This window comes from Alligator sinensis, unplaced genomic scaffold, assembly GCF_000455745.1.
Source record: "Alligator sinensis unplaced genomic scaffold, ASM45574v1 scaffold65_2, whole genome shotgun sequence".
NCBI classification, from domain to species: domain Eukaryota; kingdom Metazoa; phylum Chordata; order Crocodylia; family Alligatoridae; genus Alligator; species Alligator sinensis.
The window spans coordinates 1,973,122-1,995,681 of NW_005842071.1; the positions used below are offsets into that span (position 1 = coordinate 1,973,122).

Sequence of the window (22,560 nt, forward strand, 5' to 3'; positions counted from 1 at the left end):
AAGTATTACTCCTACTCCCAGGGCCCTATCAAAATCATCATTTGTCTTTTCACTCATACTTTCCACTGATGTTTTTTCTTAGTAGCCCACTAGGCTGTTCTGCTGTTATGTTATATGAGGTTACTATACATAGAGACATTAATAGGAGCCAAGACAAGCACCAGTTGCATTCACTCAGTCTTGTTCATTAAGTACCTATGGGGGAATTTTTGATCAAATGAAACATAAGATCATAGGAAAGTAGGGATGGAGGAGACCTCACAAGGTCATCTGTTCCAACCCTCTGCTCCAGGCAGGATCCTTCTTGACTAAACCATCCCAGCCAAGCATTTGTCTGCTCTTAAAAATTTCCAAGGGTAGAGATTCCATAATTTCCATAGGTAGCCTGTTACAATGCTTGACCACTCTCATCTGGCCACTCCAGTTTGGAGACAACGATTCATCTTAAAGTTTTTGGACATTATACCCTGTCTTAAAATCGCTATTTATTAAACAACATGCTTAGCAATATGGTTCCAATTTTTTTTCTGTTAACGTTAAGAGCAGACCATATAAATTGAACAATGGTTTCCTGCAGGGATCATTGCTTCCACCTCTGCTGTTTAATCTTACATTCATGACCTCCCAGGCACCTCCTCAAGAAAATTCATATACACTGATGACATAGCCCTGGTTATGCAACAATCTTGTTTCTCTAGAGCAGGAATAATACTCGCATCTGATCTGAATACTTTAGATACCTACTTTAAACAATGGTGTCTGCACCTAAACCCTGGGAAAATGGAAGTGTCTACATTTCACTTGAACAATAAACAAGCTCCTATGTTATAACAGTACTCCTAAATGTTTAGGAATCATCCTAGATAGAATGCTGTCCTATAAAAATCACTTAACTATGACAGCAGTTAAGTTAAGAACCTGTAATAATTTGCTCCAGAAACTCACTGTGATTCCTTGATGCCAATATACTGAAAACAACAGCTCTAGCACTGGTCTACTGTTTGGTGGAATACTGCACCCCTATCTGGTTGAAAAATGCTCATACTGATAAGACTGACTTACAACTCAACCATGCAATGTGAATTGTCACAGGAACAATTCGATCCACCCCTCTTCAGTGGCTCCCTATTCCTAGTAACATACATCCTCCCCGTTAAGAAGAAAAAATGTCTTAACTAAATTATGGACTAAAATTAAAAATAACCCACAGCCACCTATAAATGAAGATCTCTTAAACTCACCATGTCTGAGATTAAAATCTAGACATCCTGCTAGGAGAACAGCAATTCAAGTTTAGAAATACTCATTTAACATCTAAAATGTCTGGACAATTCACCCCTTAATGAGTGGCTCAATTCACCTCTTAATACAGAAATTATTACAAATCCCACCATTAGACCATCTGGCTTTGATCTCCCTAGACATCTTTGGTTTTCTCTAAACCAAATCAGGACAGGACATGGCACATATGGATTTCTGTTTCATCAATGAGGCTGGACTACCTCACTAAACTGAGACTGGTGCCCCTTTTTGATTTTGAACCACAGCACCTCTGAATGCCCTCTCCATGCATTTAATGAACCTCTATGAATCTGCACAATACTATACCTGAGGCAGTCAGCTAGCTGCAAAATTTGGACATAAAATTGTGAATATTTTTCCTTGCTTTGTGATCATTGTATCATCATACGCTTGGAAAAAAACCCCCACTCTTATAGTCAGAAAGTTCCTCCTAATCTCCAACTTAAATTTTCTCTGCTGCAGCTTGAGGCCATTGCTCCTCTGTCCTACTGCCACAGAGAAAACCCCATCTCCATCCGCTCTGCCATCATCCTTCAGGTATTTGAAAACCGTTATCAAATCCCCCCTCAGTCTTCTTTCCTCCAGACTAAATAACCTAATTCTTTCATCTTTTCCTCATAAGTCTTGCCACCCAGCCCTTGGTCATTTTTTTTGCCCTGCACTGGACTCATTCTAAACTGTTCACATCCTTCTTGAAGTGTGGGGCCCAAACCTGTTTGCAGTATTTTAGGTGAAGCTTTACCAGTCCTGAATAAAGGAGAAGAATCACTTTCCTTGATTTGCAAACACTCCTGTTAATACAACCTAATATGCTGTCGAAGTTTTTGCAACAAGAGCACGCTTTTGGCTCCTGTTCAGCTTATGGCCTTTTGTAACCCCCAGGTCCTTCTCTGCAGTACTGCAGCCTAGCCAGTTATTTCCCAGTCTGTATTTTTGCGTGCAATTATTCATCCTCTCTGCTGCTCTCCCTTCTGACCTTTACCCAGAGGCTTTCAACAGGCCTACCTTTCACTTTGTAGTGCACCTCTGAACACATGCACATCATCTTTATGTATTGGGCAATGCCTTCTCCTTTTTCCCCTGTGTATCCTTCCTGAAAAATCTATATCCATCCATGACAGTACTCCAGTCATGTGAACTATCTCACCTTGTCTCCATAATCCCAATTATATCATAATTCTGTGCTTGTACTAGAACCTCCTATTCTTCCTGTTTGTTCCCCATACTTGCATCAGTGTATAAACATTTGAAATATCTGTCCTATCCTCTCCCTGAGAATATTGCTAAGGCTTCTGTTTTGCTTCCTCTTACTAAGTTTTTATTTAGGTCCCTAGGCTCTTTATTTATCTCTGGGCTTTTGTCTCCATCCCTTAGTGAACCTACTTCAGGTGTCTTATTTGAATTTGCATACAGTTTCAGATTTATTTCTATAACTTGTAAGTTCATTGTTCTGCTCTGTACTGATTGGCATACTCAGAGTTGCCAAGAGCTTCATAAGACAGAGTGATAAATATACCTGATATTCTTAGATGAAGTTTTCCCATCCCATCTGAAATCAGGTTTGAACCATGCTGGCAAAATGATGCGTGGGGGAAGCTTGGCCTGATACTGTCTGTAGATAAAGGAAACTTCATTAACAGAAGTGTCAAGTACCAGCATCACACAACTTTCTTTAAGATTAATTTAGTGCTAATGCAAAACTATTTGCAAATGAGCTCTTTGAAATGATTTCCATTAGATATCAGCTGTGGAGCTTTGCAAAACTCAGTAATGTCAACTCGTGTTCCTATTTGAAATGATAGGAAGGAGATTTTCTATGATCCATGAAAGACATGTTTGCACAGTACTATGTAATAGAAGATCACAGCAATTATATTTTGGTCAAATAGAAAGGAGGTATTGAAAGAACATGCACCATACAGTTCTTTATATTACCATATTTATTGGATTCCTATACAAGGTTTTTTTTCCCTTGTTCATCCTGGCGAAAATGAAGCCTTGTCTTAGCATCAAGTAGAATTGGCAGCGCTGGGTCTCTGGCTGCTCTCTGGCTCTTAGCTTATTCCTCTGCCACTCCTTGGCTCTGCACTGATTCCCTGGCCACTCTGGCTGCATGCTGGATACTACATTGCTCCTTGGTTCCCAGCGATTATTAGATGTTTTCCTCAGCATGATGAAGGGTTTTTAAACCCAAAAACTTGCTAAGAAAATTTTTTCCAACTATTTAGTTGGTCTAACAAAAGATATTAGATTTACCCAAAGAACCTTGTTTGCCTTAGGTGTCTATGACATTTAAGAATGGCAAGGGAATTGAAACCTCAGCAAAAATAGGTGGGCCTGCCTAGCTACACATATGCACATGCACAGATTCAGCTGTCGGACCTGTCTTTCGTTGTGTTTGTTAGTCACACCCTGTGCCCGTCAGACAAAAGAGGGTATGTTGTAAGCTTGCCACTGAATACCAGACATTTCTGCTTTGAGGAGTGTATCTGCACCCTTCCTACTATGGGAGTTTAGGGGGCCTTTTGAGATTAACCGTTAGAGTTATTTTTGCACTTTCTAGAAATTGACAGTGCATGATGTCAGTGCTTATATAGTACACATTCGGATGAGTTAATGAGAAAGCAAATTAAAGAAATTAAATGTTATTAAATATCTCAATAAAACAATTAATCAAGATTTAAAGTAGCACATTATGCTCTGGATAAATTTTTAGCACAACGAAGTGCTGTGTTTATTTGAATACAAGACAAGGTTTTTTTCCCCTCCTTCAATCAACAACAGGAAAAAAAAGACCCTCATCTTACATTTGTATACAAGGAAACCATTAAATACATTAGCTATCATTAAACTGATGCCCAAAGCAGCATGTGCTTAGTAATGGAAAACAACTATGAAGATGATTAAACACTGAGGATGACTATAAAACATAGCCCATTTTGGGCAAACATGCTGATAGGAACCTATTAAAAGAATAAGTTAATGCAGTTCATCTGAATAAGCTATTCAGTGGCTCCCTGGCCAGGCCCTGTGGCTGTACATCCCTGTTCTGGCTCTGTGCCCTGTGCAGTACCCTAGCTGGGTAGTGCCCCCAGCCCCAGCTGCCAACTCTGCCTCATTCCCCCATTCATGAGCCACCACTGCCACCTCAACCTGCCCTCCTCACCGCATCACCCGTGACCCCCCCATAGACTTACCTGTAGGCAGCTGGGGGAGCTCCTCTCCACCACAGTGCCTTGGGCTGTATTTCTGGCCATGTGCATGTGTGCACATGCATATAGCACCCACTGCATCCGATCAGCCTCCTCCCACTCTCCGCAGCCCCTTGCAGGCTGGATCTGCCAACCTGCAAAGGGAAACCCATGGTTTCCTGTGTTTTTCTTCTTTAGAGAAGAAAATCTGCATTTTTCCATGGCAAATGGAAAACTTGGATCCCGGATCCTGAGACTATTTGCTTTGGACTAGTATCATAAGTAGGTGCCAAAGTGCTGCTTAATAAGCAAATTTATGGAGTAACTGTGCTAAAACTTGCAGTAGTTTCGAAAAAAGGTAACATGAATCAGTTCTGGATGAGCGAAGTCTATGGCTACTATATGCAAATATATACAGCTATATTTAATTTCAAGGTCATTGTCCAATAATTAGATTCTGTTCCTGGAAAATTATAAGTAATTTATAAATTTTCCATACATAGAATCTAATTAGTGTGTGTGTCTGTGTGTGTGGGGGGGTGTCATCTTTTAATTAGCATCTTCTTATATTTGAGTAAATACAGTAAACACAGAGATCTTTTATGAAGCAAAAGTTTGAGAATAAGACACAGTAGGTGAAATGCTGATGGCAATAATGGACAATGTTGCTGTTGTCACCCACATGACCTCTATCAGTAGGAATGACAGAAAACTTTCAGACGGAAATAGAAGAATGAATATTTTTTGTAAAATGTTATTGGCATTTATACTTCATCACGTGCAGGTCTCAATCATATTGACAGTGACAGAGTCAACACAGTCATATTCTGAATAGCTGTAAAAGATTAAATTGTCTAAAATATCTGCACCACTGGTAAATCCTTCAATAGGAACCTCAGACACAGAAATTAAAGTTTATGGCATTAGGCAAGGTTCTTTGGCCAGAGGACTTCCCATCAGATTGTCATTGGAATGCAATAGTAGAATAGTTTAGCCACTATTTCATAAGTAGTTATGAGAAACAATTTCTGCTTATTTTATAATATAAGGCTTTTTTATAATATAAGGCTGAAAATTACTGCTTATTTTGTAGGAAGCAAACTACATTACACTTAGAAACAAGGACTGCAAAGGATCCATTGCACCTGTACTCTATTGCAGCTTAGTTTTCCCTTCCTCAGTTTCACTGGTGTATTAAAGGAATTATACCAGACAGTATCAGTCTAGATGAACCTAGTTTCATGGAGAGAAGAGCTTCTAATGATTTATGCAGATTATCAAATGTAATTCAGCCCATTCACTCTTCTTAGACATACAGGCAACAACTTTAAATTACAAATGCAAAGACAGACTGACAGCCCAAAACATTTAGGAATCAAAAAATGTAACTGAACTGACTTTATCTAAAACAGAATAGATTTGAAAAACGTACCTATTATGCCTCTTGTTTTCTTTTTGATGAAGAAAACTCTCACAGTCACAGGAGTAGCTGTAGCTCTGCTCCTTCTTGTTATGTCCTCCTCCCGCAGCCCCCCCCACTCCCCTTCCCGGTCCATCTGAGAGTAAAGCTCTATGATTTTTCCCACTGTTAACCTGTGTCCTGGGTTGCAGTGCCTTTTAGTTACAACATGTTAATCCAGCAGATCAAATAAGGTTCAGCACCTGAAGAATTCTGTGTTTGGAGCTATGACCACTGGTAAACAGAGTCTTCTTAAACAAAAGTATTGTTTAATCCTAACAATAAGAACAAAGCATAACATAAGGGAAAAAGGAATTTTTTAAGAACAATGTAAGATTCACACCTATATTAATATTACCTAAAGTCTTCATACCTCTGGCTGTGGTACCTCCATAAATGAACAACAGCCATACTGCCAGGTATCTATTCAAATAGTGTTGAGTACATAGAATGAGTCTTCCTGAAGGCAAGAACAGACTAGAAGAAAATGTGTAGCAGTTCTCTTACAAGTTCTGTCTGCATGTATCACCAAAATTAGAAGGCATTCATGATAAATTATGTAGATCTTAATATAATTAACCACTTCCTCTTTTTCATTCTTTGATCAGCAGTGAAAAAAATGTTTGTGACATATAAACTGTAACACACAGATTTCATTAATACCCTCTTGAAACATGCCTATCAGAATTATTGTTTTAAGATGCTTGCAAATTATGATAAATATATTTTCATCAGTTCATCTTTTCAAGGATTTTTGCAAATGGCTGAAATATATATATCATTTCATTAAAAGGTGAACTGTGATGCAGGGAGAAGTGATACATGAATAAAACAATCTGTTTTTGTCAAATTAACTTGGGGAAAAGATAAAGAGGTTCTTCAGTGTAGTATCTGCTACACACTTCCAGAGTAGTTAGAATATTATGTTATGAGATAGATGAATACTGCTGAGAATTACATCATTATGATAGATTTTAACTTACCAAATATGTATTGGGAAACAAAAGGTACTCATAATAATATAGCCCAGGCATAGTTGGGTATGAGAAGTGACAGATTTCTTTACTAAACAGGAGTTGATGCTATTATAGACTTAGTTTTGGTATGCTATGAGTGTATTATAAAAGAGCTATTCAGTTCTTGGGGGTTGGGATGTCACAGGTGCTAAGGAGCATGGTTGAGAACCTAGAGGTTACAAATTCAAGGTCATAGAAGAAGTGCTCGCAGTGTGGCCTATCCAATTCAACAAATATGTGAATTCTGCTAAATACCTTGTCACAAGGACATGAAAAGGGAAAGGACTAAAATTCTTGATTTTTAAAGGCAAGTTTTGCTAAAATAAAGGGATTATTTACTGAAGGTGATTGGACTGAGTCATTCAAGGAACTGAATGTAGAAGAGTTGTGGAACTGCATTATGTCAAGTCTGCCAGAACTTCTACTTCAAGAAAGGGAGAGGAGAATAGCTTGTAGGGAAGGACTCTAGACCTAACTATATGAAACTACTGTGCAATGCTGGCACAAGAAAAAATGGGTATACACTAAACATAAATATATTTAAGCTGGGAAATAGGTTTATAACTCTAAGAACAAGGATGTTCTGAAACAGCCTTCCAATAAGAGCAGTGGAACAAAACACATAACTAGTTTTAAAATGAACCGTTTTTTGGATAAGGCAGGGGTTGGCAAATTGTAGCCCAGGGGGTTTCAACATTTTTCAATCAGTGTACCCCAAGTGGCCAGAATGGTGCTTACTTTAAACTTGGTGTGCTCCTGCACTGAGCCCAGCACATGTACAGAAGAGGTAGTGTGTTATTCAGACCCAGCTTGCCCAATGTTTGTGTAGTTCAGGCACTTTATTGGGGCTTTTTTGCTGCTTTTATCTAATAGCTGATTGACTTAGCTTTAGATAAGACCTCCAAAAAGCCCCGCTGAAGCGCCTGATTTATACAGAAGCTGCAGAGCCGGGTCCAATTAATGCGCTGGTGCTTCTGGTAAAGTGTTGGGGTTTTTTTTAATGTCTGCAAGCAGCCTACATCTCACAAAGAAGTCAGCTTTATTATAGGACTCATTGCTTGTGTTAACAAAAACTTCAGTGATGTTTGTTTTGATTCCTAGATGCGATCTGTAAGACGTATATTTAAATTTATTGACATGCCAACAGAAGAAACAAAAGGTATTAAGCCAAAAAAGGATGACCAACTGTCAGGAGTCCTTATAATTGAAAACAAGCATGCAAAGGAAGAGAAGGTCTGGCCATCTGGAGGCCAAATGACAGTGAAGGACCTTACAGCCAAGTATACTGATGGAGCAACTACAGTATTAGAAAATGTTTCCTTTTCAATAAGTCCTGGACAGAGGGTGAGATATGTTTTTGTCTTGTTTGAAATCACTTTAATTAAATTTAAGAACAAAAGTCTCATTCTGAGACTACTGAGTTACTAGAATATAGGCTGATGAATAGATTTCTAATAATGAGAACATGAAATAGCTGCACCAGTGCAAAGTACTTATCTGAATCACTTAAAAAGAAGAGAGAGATTTTCTGTTTCTTTTCATAAGAGCTTAGCTGTAAAGTTATTAGCCAAAGGCAGGAAAAATATCTCAAAGACATAAAAAAATTCCAAGACTGCTCTACAGCTCAGAGAAGTATGATATGAAATGTTTCTGGGTGTGAAAGTAAAGTACATTGATTAAATATCTATGTAATACTGTTCCTAGTATAATGGCTTCTTTCTCCATTTTCCCCCTCCCTGCATGGAGGGAAGTTTGCTAATAAACAGATTTTGGGGACAGGCTGACCCAAGTAAGACAGGGCACAAAAGAATACAGGTTGGTATGCCAATAGTAATGCATCACTAGCTCTAGTATTTGGAGGAAAGAAAACACCAATTTGCCTGTCTGATATTTGTAGCACTCCAGTGAAGTCTTTGATACAATTTTCATATAATAAATGCTCTGGCACTTTGCTTCTTCAAAGGACTGTTATAAACATTTAACTGATCTTTACAACTGTTTTAACCTGGATGCAAAGCAGCATCCTTTTTCAGGATAGCACCTGAGGATACACTTAATATTAGGCACATGTTAATTATTAAATATATAAATCCTGTTGAAATCCATGGGCTCTACATTTGTGTTTAAGTGCCCTCTTCATCAGGAATAGACTGAAGCACAAATGTAAGTGCTGTCCTATATCAAGGCTCCCATAAAGATGTAGGCAGTTTTAGCTCCATTTCACAGATGAAGAAATAGTGACAGAGAAGGTCAGTGGCATTCCCTGGGCCCCACAGTGGGGCAGCTGTCCAGTTCCTTTAATTTTAACAATGTTGTTCTCCATCATCTTTCATGGACTGATACTGATTTACAGTAGCTAAGCATCTTTGACTCCTCCAAATAAGTCCAGAGAAGCCAAAGATTAGAAAGGAAAAAATAATTTTTTAATTGTCATCTGCTGAAATATTCTGCTTCTGAATGAGAAAGGTTTGAAGTGCTTCCTAGAGAGTGGGAAGGTGGATGCTCCCACCAACAGGTTAATTTCACTTTACATGCTTCCTGGAAAATCTACCGATATCAAGGGATACTTAAAATGAAGGAGACTGGGCACATCTACATGTGTCACCATGGCACTGTTCTTATTGCAATGTCATTTAATACTTCCTTATGGGCTCTTCCTTTTGGAAGTACTAAATGATGGCACAGTAACAGCCCCTACTGCACTGTGCCAGGGGCGCAGTTATTTTTAGTGACTACGTCACCATAGCAATGAGCTATAGCAAGGGAGTGCATTGCTATGGCGATGTAGCTGTGGGGTCCTGGTTTGTGTCTGTCAATATGTCACCATAGTGCATTTCTGTGGCGACCTAGCATTTTGTGTAGATGCGTCCACTGTGTGTGTACTGCAGGGATATGGAGGTAAACTGCTTTTACAATTAAACAAATGACCTTTTATAATGGGTATGACTAAAAAATTCCGAGGTGTTTCAGAACTTCAGAAATTCAGCTTTGGAGGTGACCCCTTTTACTTTAAATGGTGAATAGTGCTGGAAGCAATAAAGTTTCTAGTCAGAAATGATTTTTAGGTGAATGTGAAATATCTACTTAATGAAGATAGTAATCAAAAGCAAGCATGAGAAAAAAGAGCCATCAAGAGCCTAAGAGAAGCCAAGCAAATATTATGCCTTTTGAGTCAATTGTAGCTTTGAGCCTGATGCTGTGATATTCACCTGACAGGCAGTGTCTTGACTAGCAGGAAATTCCTCCCACTTCACCTCCAAATTTGTAAAAAAAAATACGTTGCTATAAAATCCATGAGAGGGTCAAAGTTTGCCAACTGTTGCCACTGAATCTACTCTAAGAATATGGGATGGAGTGATGCAATCAGTAGTTCTTTTGTTCATTATTTTAAAAGTTTGCACTAGTTTAGAAAGCAACAGATGGACCATTTCTATGTGGGGTAATGGCACAGAGAGGTACCATTAATATAAAATATTAGGAAGTCCTTTAGCAAAGAAGAGATTGGTTTGCACAACTTTTAGGGTCACAAACAATTGATATTTTATTTCATATATGGCATTTTATCAGCCTGCTCAAGTATGAAGAATCCAGAGCGCACACTGCAGTCACAAGATTGGGGCAGGTTCTGGTCTCACTGGGTGCATCTACATGAGACACTTACTGCGAAGTTGCCTAATTAGCTCTACAGTAAAGCATCTCTCGTCTACATGTGTGGAGCTATTAGGCCAGAGTGAACTAATTTACTCAGCCACAACACACATGTACACCCTGACAGGACTGACTGGGTCAAAAGAGTGCTTCAATGTGGGGGCTGTCCGCTGGCTAGCCCCACTCTGAAGCTCATTCATGCCTCAGCCGTCCCCTCCACAGCACGTTGAGTTGGGTTGGAGCAGCCTTGGGTTGGCAGGCTGGCCCCTGGGGCTGTGCAGCCCTGGCTCAACATGCTGTTGTCCTGAGCACATATGTAAACACTGCACCAGAGTTTATTGTGTTGAATATTCACATGTAGACACACCCACTGACACGAATATCATCTAGGGGCAAGGCCACTGAAGTCAGTTAAACTACACTGTAAAATCACTGTAAGATCAGAGTCAAGTTCATTATTTTTAGGCATGTAGGTGCTGATCATCTTAAGGACATTATTAAACATAGAGGAGCAGCTTTTCCTGTTAGTCAATTTACTGAGTCGACCCTAAAATAATAGAGAAGAATATGGCCTAGTGTTTTGTATCTCTTCTGAGGTCCTTCACCTACTAAGAGCTATATGAATAGCTCTTCAGTTGTGCTATTTCTGAACGCTAGAGTTACTGCCTTGATTTGTGGTTCATATGCAAGTGAGCAGAATTAAGCAGTTCTTTGCTATTTACTTTTGTTTATTTATTTTACCATTACAGGTGGGCCTTTTAGGAAGAACTGGCTCAGGGAAAAGCACTTTGCTTTTTGCCTTTTTACGGCTTCTGAATACAGAAGGGGACATTCAAATTGATGGTGTCTCTTGGGACACAATCGGTGTCCAGCAGTGGAGAAAGGCATTTGGAGTTATCCCACAGGTAATGCGGATGTTGCATTGAACAGTGAGGTGATAGGCTTTTAAGTAAGCTGTTACTTGTATTTTATCAAAAGTAAATATTCCATGAAAGAGCAGCGCATAGCTTTCCTCCATAACCATCAAAGAGCATTCAGCTTCATATCCTGCTTGCACACATTCCTTTAAAGTGATTTACAGATTGATCTGAAATAAATTTGTGCCTGAAGAAAAGAACCATCTTATTGTACACAGCAGGGATGGCCAACCTCATGACCAGCCTGTACACAAGTGGCACAGGGAGCCTTTGTGTAGCACGCAGCACACTGGGGAGGAGATGGGCAGTAGAGCAGCAGATAGGGTAGGATGCAGAAGATCAGGCAGGGGACACAGGGCTGGAAGAAGAAAAAGCAACAGATCAGGCAGGGGAAGGGGATTGGAGCATGACTTGGGGGTGATGTAGGACTGATTTGGGGCACACTTGCCAAAAAGGTTGGCCCCTTACTGTTATACAGTGTTTTTCACTTAATGTCTTTAAATCACTGTCTCACATGAGGCGAATCCTCTTTAATGAATTTGCATTCTGTTTGTTGCTCATTTCTCTTAACAGTTCAGTAGCCACACTACGGCTGTTTGTTTTCCTCTCACTTTAGTAGCTAGGGATTAATTAGTAGATCATCAGCTTGAAGGTTGGGTTATGTTCATTTCCCATACTTGCAGGGTCCCCATTATCAGAGTATCCTAGTGCCGTACAATTTAATGTATTTATTCACATAAAACCTCCATAATGTAGGACATACCACCATTTAAGAGCTTGGACACTGAATAAGAGAATAATTCTCATTCCTCAAAAGGTTTTTGGTTACCTACCTTCTAAATATATTTGTGTATTTGAGCTGAAGTGATTGGCATAGGATCACCTGGAAGTATGAGATAGACTAGGAGATTAGCTTGCGTCTCTAGAGCCCCAAGCTAGTGCCTTATTGATGGGGCCACATATTAATACATCAGCTGAAGAGGAAAAAAATATTGTTTGACAGATTACCCTAAGTGTAATATTATGCAATGCAGCTAAAAATAAAGTGCACCAATTGTTCATTATAACAACAGGAGCAAGTACTATGACAGATTAAACTGCAGAAAGTTTTTAAATGTCATGTTTTTTTATCTTACTGATGAAAGTTGTCAGTCCTCTTCAACAATGTTGGCTCAGAATGTTTATTGAAATTCCAATGCATCTTGAAAGCTTTTTTCCACACAATTTTTCAGCTACACACAGGTGGCTTCTTTTTACTTACCTTCCTTCTTTTGCAAATCATTTGAATGGAGCAGTATAGTTAAATTAATGATAGACTATATTCTTACCAGTTAGGTGTGCGTGGTGTCAGAAGGCAGAGATATTGTTTATCAGGTCATAGATCACCCAGAGGGATCCAGAGGGAGGTGTCCTGTGGGACAGCAGAGTTATTTACCTCACCAAATACTGAACTAGCAGAATCCCCAATCATTCTGCTTTTTGGCCAGCACTATCCACCGGTGAGGCCTCACTGGGCCTTTACATTCACCCAGTAGAGAAGAAGTTGCAGCTGCTTCCTACCTCCACAGTTTTGTCCTCCAGCAGACACTCAGTGCCAGCTGTTACCCCTAGAGTAAACTGAATTACAAAATGACTCCAGATCAATCTGCTGCTGAGTGGGTGAGCTGTGATTAACACTGATCTGATCTTACATTTGTTGATTAACAGGTGAACATAAGAGATGCTTTCAAATCTTGGATGTGGACATAAGTACATTTTTATCACTTTCAAAGAGGCAAGGGAGCGGCTGCTTTGAGAGTGCCCAGGCGCTGATATGATCTAACTGTTATATCTTCATGAACCTGTAGGGATACAAGTGAGCTAAAGTGCACTAAAGGCACTTTGACCCTAAATTAAACAAGGTTAAAGCTGAAGCAGTTTTCCTACACTTGCAACATACTCATACAGATATAGCAGTTTTGGGTTTTTTTAAATTCTTTTAAAGAGTAATAAAAACACACTAGAGCTCTTTTTCTTTACCTTTCTTCTTTCCTCAGCTGCATACATTATACTGAGATAAGTCTGGAGTTATTGCATTTGAATCACTGGAATAACTGCTGCTAATGGAGAGTGGGATTTACCTTTTTTCCCCAATGGTTGCTCAGGAGTGCTGTGAAGTTATTTATTGCATTGTCTGTTCTTTCATTTTGGAGTCAAAATATCTCAGAGGCTCAGTTGGTGAGAAAGTGGCTTTGATTGTGTAAAAACAAAATGGAGGCACAGACTGCGGCCTTTAACTAATTATGAAATGTTGTTGTTGCTTGGACCAGTCAGGGGATGTCAAGACAGGTTAAGAGTCTATGGCCCAAGTCTCTCTCTGGGGTCCACCTTCTAGACCCTACTAAGGGGGTAACCCACCCGGTTGCGATGCCTAGTGGTTAAGGTGCCCTGACCCACCTTTCACCGGGGTGGTAACTGGCCTGGCATTTCCTGGGGACTCCTCTGCCACTGAGAGCCCCACCAGGCCACCCACTCCCAGCAGGGTGCAGTTTTAGGTCATGCCCAGGACCAGGAGCCTCCTGACCATCCCCTACAGCTCCTCCCTTACCTCCAGATGATACCAGCCACCCTTTAGCCAGGCAGTGTTGTGGATCCTTTCCCTCCCACAGTAGCATAGTTAAGTGGGGGTGGTGAATGTGGCATCAGTCCTGGGCACCAAGATGGCGAGGGGCACAAAAACAGCAGCTGCCATGCTCCTGCCCTGCCGTTGCCACCAGCTAAGTCAGTGATGCTGTCCCATGCATGCCACTGCTGCCCAGGATGCAGAAGTGTCCTGATCTGCCTCTGGAACTACTAAACCTTGTCTAGAAGGGAACCATATTCAGGTTCCTTTTTCTGCCTCAGCTTTGCTGATGTTTTGGTTGGTCATGCCCTACTCACTGATCTTGAATACTGCTGAAAAGCTGCCCTCTGGCAAGCTGATTCCTTTACTGTCTCCCTCTCATTTCTGGTAAATGTTCATTATTGCTTGTCAAATCTACACCTCAGTTTCATCAGCAGAGCTGTGTTGGCTTGCATCATGAACAAAATCTAACTAGCTTGGATCCCAGGGCTCTAGAGTAGATGGAGTTGTTGTAGCAGAGAGGGTCCTTCTGCTGATACAAGTTTTTTAGTCTGGGTGTCAGGATCAGCTACCAAACAGAAGGGTTATTCTGTTGAGTTAAGCTACATCTCTACTGGGAAGGCTTACTTAATATTGTCAAACCTTTTCCAAAGCAAAGAGTTCCTCTTTGTCCCTCTCTCTTCCCTATGGTTTCCTCTCTCCCCAGCTTGCTTTCTGTCATACTCTCTACTGCTGTCATCAACTCCATTGCTCAAAGCCCTTTTCCCCCATTGCTCCTGTATGGTGTTTAAGCACAGCAAGATGTCTGTCTTCCACTTCCAATTGCCCTTCCTGGTGGAAGGGAGTGTGTGGGCTGAGTAGAGAGCTGAATGCCAACCAGAGGAACTGTGTTCATATGCTCCCAGAGGAGCAAGCTGTTGATCAAAAGGTATGCAAATAACAAATAGATAAATGGAGCCTGAGGCAGCATATTGAAATTGGCAACAGATATATGAAGAAGTCAGGGAACTGAAGTAACAAGTCGAGACCAAGTAGGTGGCAGTTTATTTTATGCATTTTCCTCCCCTCTCCCTTCCCCACCCTCCCCAAAAAGCTGCCAATTCCAACATCTCCATAATTAGAGTACTGAAACATACTCTGATGGTGCTTCAGTTGTATAGCCTTGGGTAACTGTGTTCCACTGTTTCACGTACACCTCTACAAAATCTGCATAAGATCTGCAGATGGCAGGGCTTATTATTATCTGATTTGTACATTGGGGCAGCACAGAAAGACTCCACTCAACTATCAGGGCTTCATTATGCTAGATATTATATAAACAAGTAAAAACAAACAGTCCCTGCCCCAGGGAGCAGGCAGTTGAGGATTATGATGAGACTAAGGGATAGAAAAGGAAGCACAGAGGTAGGAAGCAAGATAATAGTGAAGGCAGGCACACTGCATAATAAATAGCCTCAGTGATGCTAGTAATTAGAGGGCAAGGTATTATTAATAAAAGCCCATAGTTGCCAGTAGCCACATACTGGATAGAAGCACCCATGGTAAAATCAGTTGGTCAGCCAAATGAAAAAAGCTAGAATGACGTGAGTTGTATAATCTATCTTTCCACTGGCTGGATGCATGGGCTTCAGCTAGTCATTGTTGTAAAGGCCTTTAAATATGTACATTTAAAAAGAAGCAGTGACAAAAGAATCATTTTTCGCTTGTTAAACTTTTCAGTGGTATGGGCCTGTCTGCCAGGCTCCTGCCATGTCTGTGTGTGCATTTGTATCTCCTGTTCTCAAGTGTCATGATCACTCACTAAACACCTGCCAAGAAACTGCACATTATGCCTCATAAGTTCCTACCTACAAAATGAAATGAAGTCCTCACCAGCACCCTCCCCACCAGGGAAGAAAAATCACGTGCATCACACAGCCTTTTCCCCCATTGGAACAAAGAGAGCTTTTTGTTCTCTATCCTTCGCCTGCACTTTCAGACTAGAAAAAAAGGTTGTTTATACCCTTTCTGGAGTCCAGCCCATAATAACACACTGAGTCAAAGTCCTGGGAGAGGACTTTCTACAGTATATAGATATGAAAGGCCTGAGAGGTTTTTTGTTTTTTTTTAAATGCTGATTAATATATGACAACTTCCCTTGCCCTCCCTCCAGTCTTCCTCACCAGAGTTTGCCACTTTTTGAAATACAGTTTTATGCCTGAAGGCCAGCTTTGCTAAGTGGTACACCTATTTGCCCGTTCCTTCAGGGTTTTTGTAGTGGCTTATACCAGGGTTGTTCAACTTTTAAGCAGCCAGGGGCTGCAACAGTGCAGGCTGCACACCACATGGGCTCCCTGCTGCGCTGCACAGTGGGCTCCCCCAGCACCACAGGCTGCACCACGTAGTGATTCACTGTGCCGTCCTCTGGGGCAGACACAGGAAGTAGAAGCTGGAGAAGGCCCAGGGACTCTGGCTGCTGCTGTGGCCAGAGCAGTGGAGGAAGTGTCAGCCAGGTGGGAGCCTGAGCTGCAGATTGGCCCGTTGCAAGCAGCATGTGGCCTGTGGACCACCAGTTGAACAGCTGTAGTTTATACAACTCATCCCTCTAGCGTCCTAGTGGCCTCTAGTAGATGCTGAAGAGGAGGCTGAAAGAAACCTTTCAGTGGACAGTTTTGTGATGGCCTGTGCAGTGTTTTGGAATCATGCTCAGACTGGGTGTGTGGCAGAGATCTGTCTCATTAAGTGTCTCAATTCTAGCTACCCCTGCGTTATGCAATATGGACTGGTAAATTATATAACATGAGCCTTTTAGAAGTACAGCTCCTCACAGCCTGTGTAGAACAGAAGTTTCTATCTATCCCTCCTTAGTTACTGGCTGGCTAGACCTCTAATCATTTTCAAAAAATTAACATAAATAAATAACTTGAGATACCAGGTGGTCAGGTGTCTGATCAGAGTCTGCCAACACCCACTGCTACCTGCTTATTCTGGATGGTCCTGTTGGTGTTTCTGTAGCAACTGTTGCTTCACAACATATACAGGCATTGGCAACCAGTGAGGGAGAGGCAACCACATCTAGTTTCAATTAAATAGAGCTATATCATGAACTGTCATCATACAGGTTGTATGGCAAATAAATTGATAAAGTTAAATTAGGAAATAGCCCACAGAAGAATGGGCCAGCTAGTCTCAGAAGGCAAATTGTGGAATTAGAGACTATTTTCATTAAAATAAAATTAAATAGAAGAAAGTAAAATAGAGCTCTGACTATGAGGGTGGTCAGGCTTTGGAATGGACTACCTAGAGAGGTTGTGGAATCTCTATCCCTGGAAATTTTCAGGGGCAGGTTAAATAGATACTTGACTGGGATGGTTTAATAAAGGATGATCCTGCTTTGAGCATGGACCTGGCTAGATGGCCTCATGGACCCTGCAGACCTGTTTCCCGTCATCCTATGGTCCTATGAAGTAAGAGGCCTAAGCAAGGGAATGGCATTATTACGTCAGAAGAATGTAGTAATTGTGGCATTGCCTTGATCCCATCAGGAATTACAGCAATGCTCCACTATAGGCATATGATCAGCTTGACACATTACATAATGTTTTCTAGATGCAAGTGTCCAATATATATTAAAAGTTGCAGGCATGTGATGGAGAGTAAGTTTTATATACTTTGTGAGTCTGCTAGCTAATAAAAAGTGATGATACTTTCTCCCCCTCCCAGCTCAACTGTATGGGAGTTATGTAAGAAGAATGACATTTCTCAGCTTCCAGCTCACTTGGTGCTTTCACTTTTCAGCAGTCTGCCTACGTTGTTCAGTGCTTCTCATTTTATTCTCTGAGGCTTTTTTTCTCAGAGCTCATAGGCATGCCTGTTATGCACCCTCCAGGCTGTTTCTGTAAAATACAGACAGATGGAAAGCACAATTCCCCATCAATCTTACAGTGAGGGCATTGCAGAGTTTGAAATCCTGCAGGGGATCAAGGAAAGTGCTTTACCATATACTGGGCCATCTGTTGCCCTTGATCCATGTGCAGAACACCTGTGGAGATCAATAAAAGTTCCACATGCTGATTGGGAGCAGCATATAGATCGTTTTCTGCTCTGAGGATTCAATCTTGCAAGATGCTTAGGACCTTTGGCTTGAAGGGGGGCTTCATGGGAGATGACAGCAACTCGCACCTTTAAGACTTGCTCAGCACCTTTCAGGACTGGCCCAGAAGGACTTGCAGCTGCATTTTCCAGCACTCTTGTGTTCCATTTCTCTGTTGAAAATATTTTAATACTGAGAAAAGCATTAAAAGCTGCTGATGAGACTGGGACATCTAAACCTCTGCATTTGCTGTCAGATGGAACTGTGGTTTTTCACACTAACAATGTCATTGCTCTTGTTGCCATAAGCTGACTGCAACTGAAAGAGGAAGGAAAATGAAATTCAACTGTCTTTACTGTTTGCCGGACCACCATGTATGGATAGTCATTTTCTAATTCCATTAATGTTGTTGCCTTCTCTTCACTGAGCCTGGAACCTCAGTATATGTGGGAAGGCTTGCCAGGTATTGCAGCAGCATATCTGGGAATAAAGCTGAGGAGGAGCAGAGCTCACTGGAGGACAACAATTCTGTTTTGCTGCAACTTGCAAAAATTGTTTCTATTTCAGTCACGAAAGAGAATAAGAGGGAGTGCAGGGCTGACCTCCGACTGAGGTGGGAGAAAAAACTACACTGAATTAAGCAGGGCAGGGATTTGAAACTGCCATCTTCTACATCTCAGGCCAGTGCTTTCATCACCATGTTCATGTCTCTTTCTCTAATTCTGCTGAGAGAAAGTTTTGTCAGAACCTGTGTTTTTCAACAAAACATGGTTGACTGAAATTTCATTCACACTTTCTGAATGAATTATTTCTGTTAAACATGGAAGCCTGCATTTCTGACCATAGTGACAGCAGTCATGTATATGGTAACTAACTGCATGTGTAAGGCTAGGGACAGAAGTTACACATAAACTAGTTTAAGTGATCAGAAACTGGTTTAAATGTGTAACAGAACAGAAGCTCAGTACACATAAACCAGTTTCAAAGGCTAGGGACAGACATTCAAAAAGTCTGAGCATGAGCCTGAATTGATTCAATCTTTGCAGGTTAGTCTAACCTGGCTAGGCTAAATCACTTTGTAACTGCACAGACATCTCAGACATGCAGGCACATACCTGCAGTGGCTCAGGCTAGAAGGTGGGTGGGGGCATCCTAGAGCAGCCCTCCCTTCCCTTGTACAATGCTGAGCTGAGGGTGTATGTGGCCAGGCCCTGGAAGGACACTTTGGTTAAGGAGGGGTTTCCCCCTTCTGACCAGCCCAGCAGGTAATTCATAACAGTGTTTATCACCCCTAACTCAGTGTTTATCACCTTATTACGAAAACAACAGAGGGACATTACCAGCTACCTGTTGATTCTCCCATAGCATGGACCATAGCTAGCACGTGGTCTGCTAGATAATGCTGAAAGGTGTCTGTAAAAAAGAAGGGATGGGGAGAGGAGGCAGGGAGCAGGGATGCCTGGAGTCGAGCTCCAGCCAGGAAGCAGGGGGGACAGGCCAGCCCTGCTGTGGAGCAGAGAGCCCAGCCCAGAGAGCATGCCAGGATGCTGTAGGTGTCTGATTTAACTTAAACCATCAAGGGGTCTGGGACAGACATTGCATAAACGGGTTTGACTCAAATCAGTTGAGTCTGATGCTACATTCAACCAGGTTTATCTCAAAGAGGTTTCAGCCATTTTCAAACTGGTTTATGTGCACTGAAAATCTGTTCCTTTATAGGTTTAAACCAGTTTCTGATCACTTAAACCAGTTTATGTGTAATGTCTGTCCCTAGCCAAAATGTCTGAGACTGGTTTAAGATAAACCTGGTTGAATGTAGTATCAGATTTAACTGATTGAGGTCAAACTGGTTTATTCTGTCCCAGACCCCTTCCTGGTTTAAGTTAAATCACAGTCCGCCCAGCATCCCAGCATGCTCTGCAGCCCTGGGCTGGGCTGGGCTGTCTGCTCCAGAGAGCAGGGCTGGCCCCACCCTTCTGCTCTCTAGCCGGAGCAGGGGCAGGGGCAGGGGCATTGCCAGATACTGGTTTGGCATGGCCCCCTGAAGGAAAGAGGGCAGGGAGGGGGTTTATTGCCCCGCTCTTTCCTCTCTCCCACTGGGGAACTGCAGCCAGGTTTTGCGGGGGGAAGGCAGTGGGAATCCTGCCAGGGGCAGCAGCCCCTCTCATGTTGTCCCAGGGAGCGTAAGCCTCTTCCTGGTGAGGGGGCTGTGCTGTGGGCAGGAGTGGGGTGGGCAGAGCTGCTGCAGCCTACATGGTGTGAGCAGCAGCAATACTAGAGGGTCTTTGTGGGGCTATGGTCACCCCAAAATTTGGCTTAGCCCTTGGAGCCCCACCTCCACTGCTTGCCCCATGCAGGCTGTGGCAGCTCTGCCCACCCTGCTCCTGCCAGCAGTGAAGCCCCCCCACCAGGAAGAGGCTTGCTCTTCCCAGGACGCCTGTCAGGGTCCTTCCTGCTTGCTGCTTTAGTGGTAGGAGCATGGCCAGATGCCAGCCAGCATGGTCCCCTGAGGTGAAGGGGGCAAGGGTTTATTCCCCTCTCCCTCCTCTCACCCCCTGGGGGACCCCAGCCAGGTCTGCCTGGCCTGAGGCAAGTAGCAGAGGTTGACGGTCAAAGCTGGCAGACCCTGGCTGCAGTCCCCTAGTGGGAGAGGGGACAGAGAGCGGAATAAACCCCCTCCCTGCCCCCTTCACCTCAGGAGGCCATGCTGTACATCCTTAGAGTCAAAGAAAAGGAAAGATTATGCTGTAGTCAGAAAGGATAAGATACAGAGGAGAGATAAAGTCTCAGCATGAGAACAGGGGCAGGAAGCTAGAGGCAGCATCCTGAGACCTAATAGCAAAGTCACAGACTGGCAGGGGCAGCCAAGATCTGGGACTGGAAGCAGAGAACCAACATGTAGCAGGCAAGGAGCCAGAATAACCTCAGCAGAAAAATATACTGCAGTGGTCTTTAAACAGGTGACAGGGGGGCATCAGCACATGGGATGCCTTGGAGAGAAATGCAGTAGGGATTCTGACAAGCGTGCTCCCTTTATGCTCTTGATGTGGAGTATCCCTGGTTGAAGAATGGTTGTTGGTTTTGAGAGAAGCAACATGGTGAGGTGTGTACAGAAATGCTCCATGAATGTTTTACATTGCTGTAATTCAAAACACTTTTTATAGCACTATAAAGTTACAGCACTCATAAATGTGACAGAAGTGCAGTGTTTGGTGGGGTGAAGGAGCACTCTGAGCCTCCCTGCTTTTTCCAGGCTAGGAGGCAGGGGGCTCTTCACAACCTCCTGGGGCTTATCTATTGGTCAGAAGTACTGTAGATTGCTAAAGTATTGTAAAATACAGCTCTTCAAATTTAATATTTCATTTAACAAGTGTCAGGAATCCAGGCTGTAGCCATATTGGTCTAGAGGAAAAGGCAATTGGGACTCATAGTAGAGATGATGTCTTTTATTAGACCAGCAAGTTTTAACGAGGGTTAATTCAAAGTGCTATACCCATTTTTAAAGTGCTGTAAAGCCATGCATTTCTGTTAATTCACGGTAATAAAACACTTTACATGGTGAAAAAAGCAATTTCTGTATGCACTGTGTGGTTGCGGTTTCTCTGCCTCTGAGCTACATGCCACCCTCTCCCTCCTCTCTCCCCAGAGGAGGAGTAGAGTGCGGCTCCTGTCTCCACACCCCTGCTCACTGAGCTCTCTAGTGACAAGTCACAGTTGTGCAGGTCTGAAATAGCCTCAACCTGTGAGTGCTCTGAAACTGTTTTAACTTTGATGGGATAACATTCCCCAGATTTAAAATGTTTTAAAGGTGACCTGTAACCACAGCCTTTGACAGCAATATTCTCTGCTATGCTTTGCAAAGGCATTTTGTTTACAAAATTTGAGGGTAAAAGTTGCCACATTCATTTATCTGGATAGTCTCTGTGATAGGATACCCATTCTGAGAAACTATGGATCATGTTATCATCTTTTCATTGTTCATCTGAGGTGAATTTGAATTAGTGACCACAGTGCAAGAGGCTCCATACTCCTTATCAGTTCTCTGAGACAGACTGCTTTTCCTGTTCCCATTTCTTTTCCTTTAGCCTTCAAAACCAATAAAGACATTTCTGTGTTCTGCATATTTGATTAATTTTAAATGTCCAATGTTTACAATCATTTTTAGCATTTCTTGATTCTTTCTAATTGGACTCTAAGCTGCAGGTGTGACTGAGAGATGACCTTTATGCAAGTGAGACCTGTGTAGAGCTCAGGAATCTATAAAGAAAGGAATGCCTGGCTGAATTGCACAGGAAAGCACCAGAATTCAGGACAGCAACACACTTCATTTGGGAAACAAATACTATTTTTAAG

The 22,560-nt window shown here is 42.0% G+C and overlaps 1 protein-coding gene across 1 annotated transcript in view; it reads left to right on the top strand.

The window, feature by feature from the left end:
- Window positions 1–22,560, top strand: part of CFTR (cystic fibrosis transmembrane conductance regulator) — a 151,760-nt gene that overhangs the window by 113,880 nt on the left and 15,320 nt on the right. The window contains exons 22-23 of the mRNA XM_014519940.2: window positions 8,070–8,312; window positions 11,366–11,521. Coding sequence (XP_014375426.1) covers window positions 8,070–8,312; window positions 11,366–11,521 — 399 coding nt within the window. The remainder of the gene's footprint in view (window positions 1–8,069; window positions 8,313–11,365; window positions 11,522–22,560) is intronic.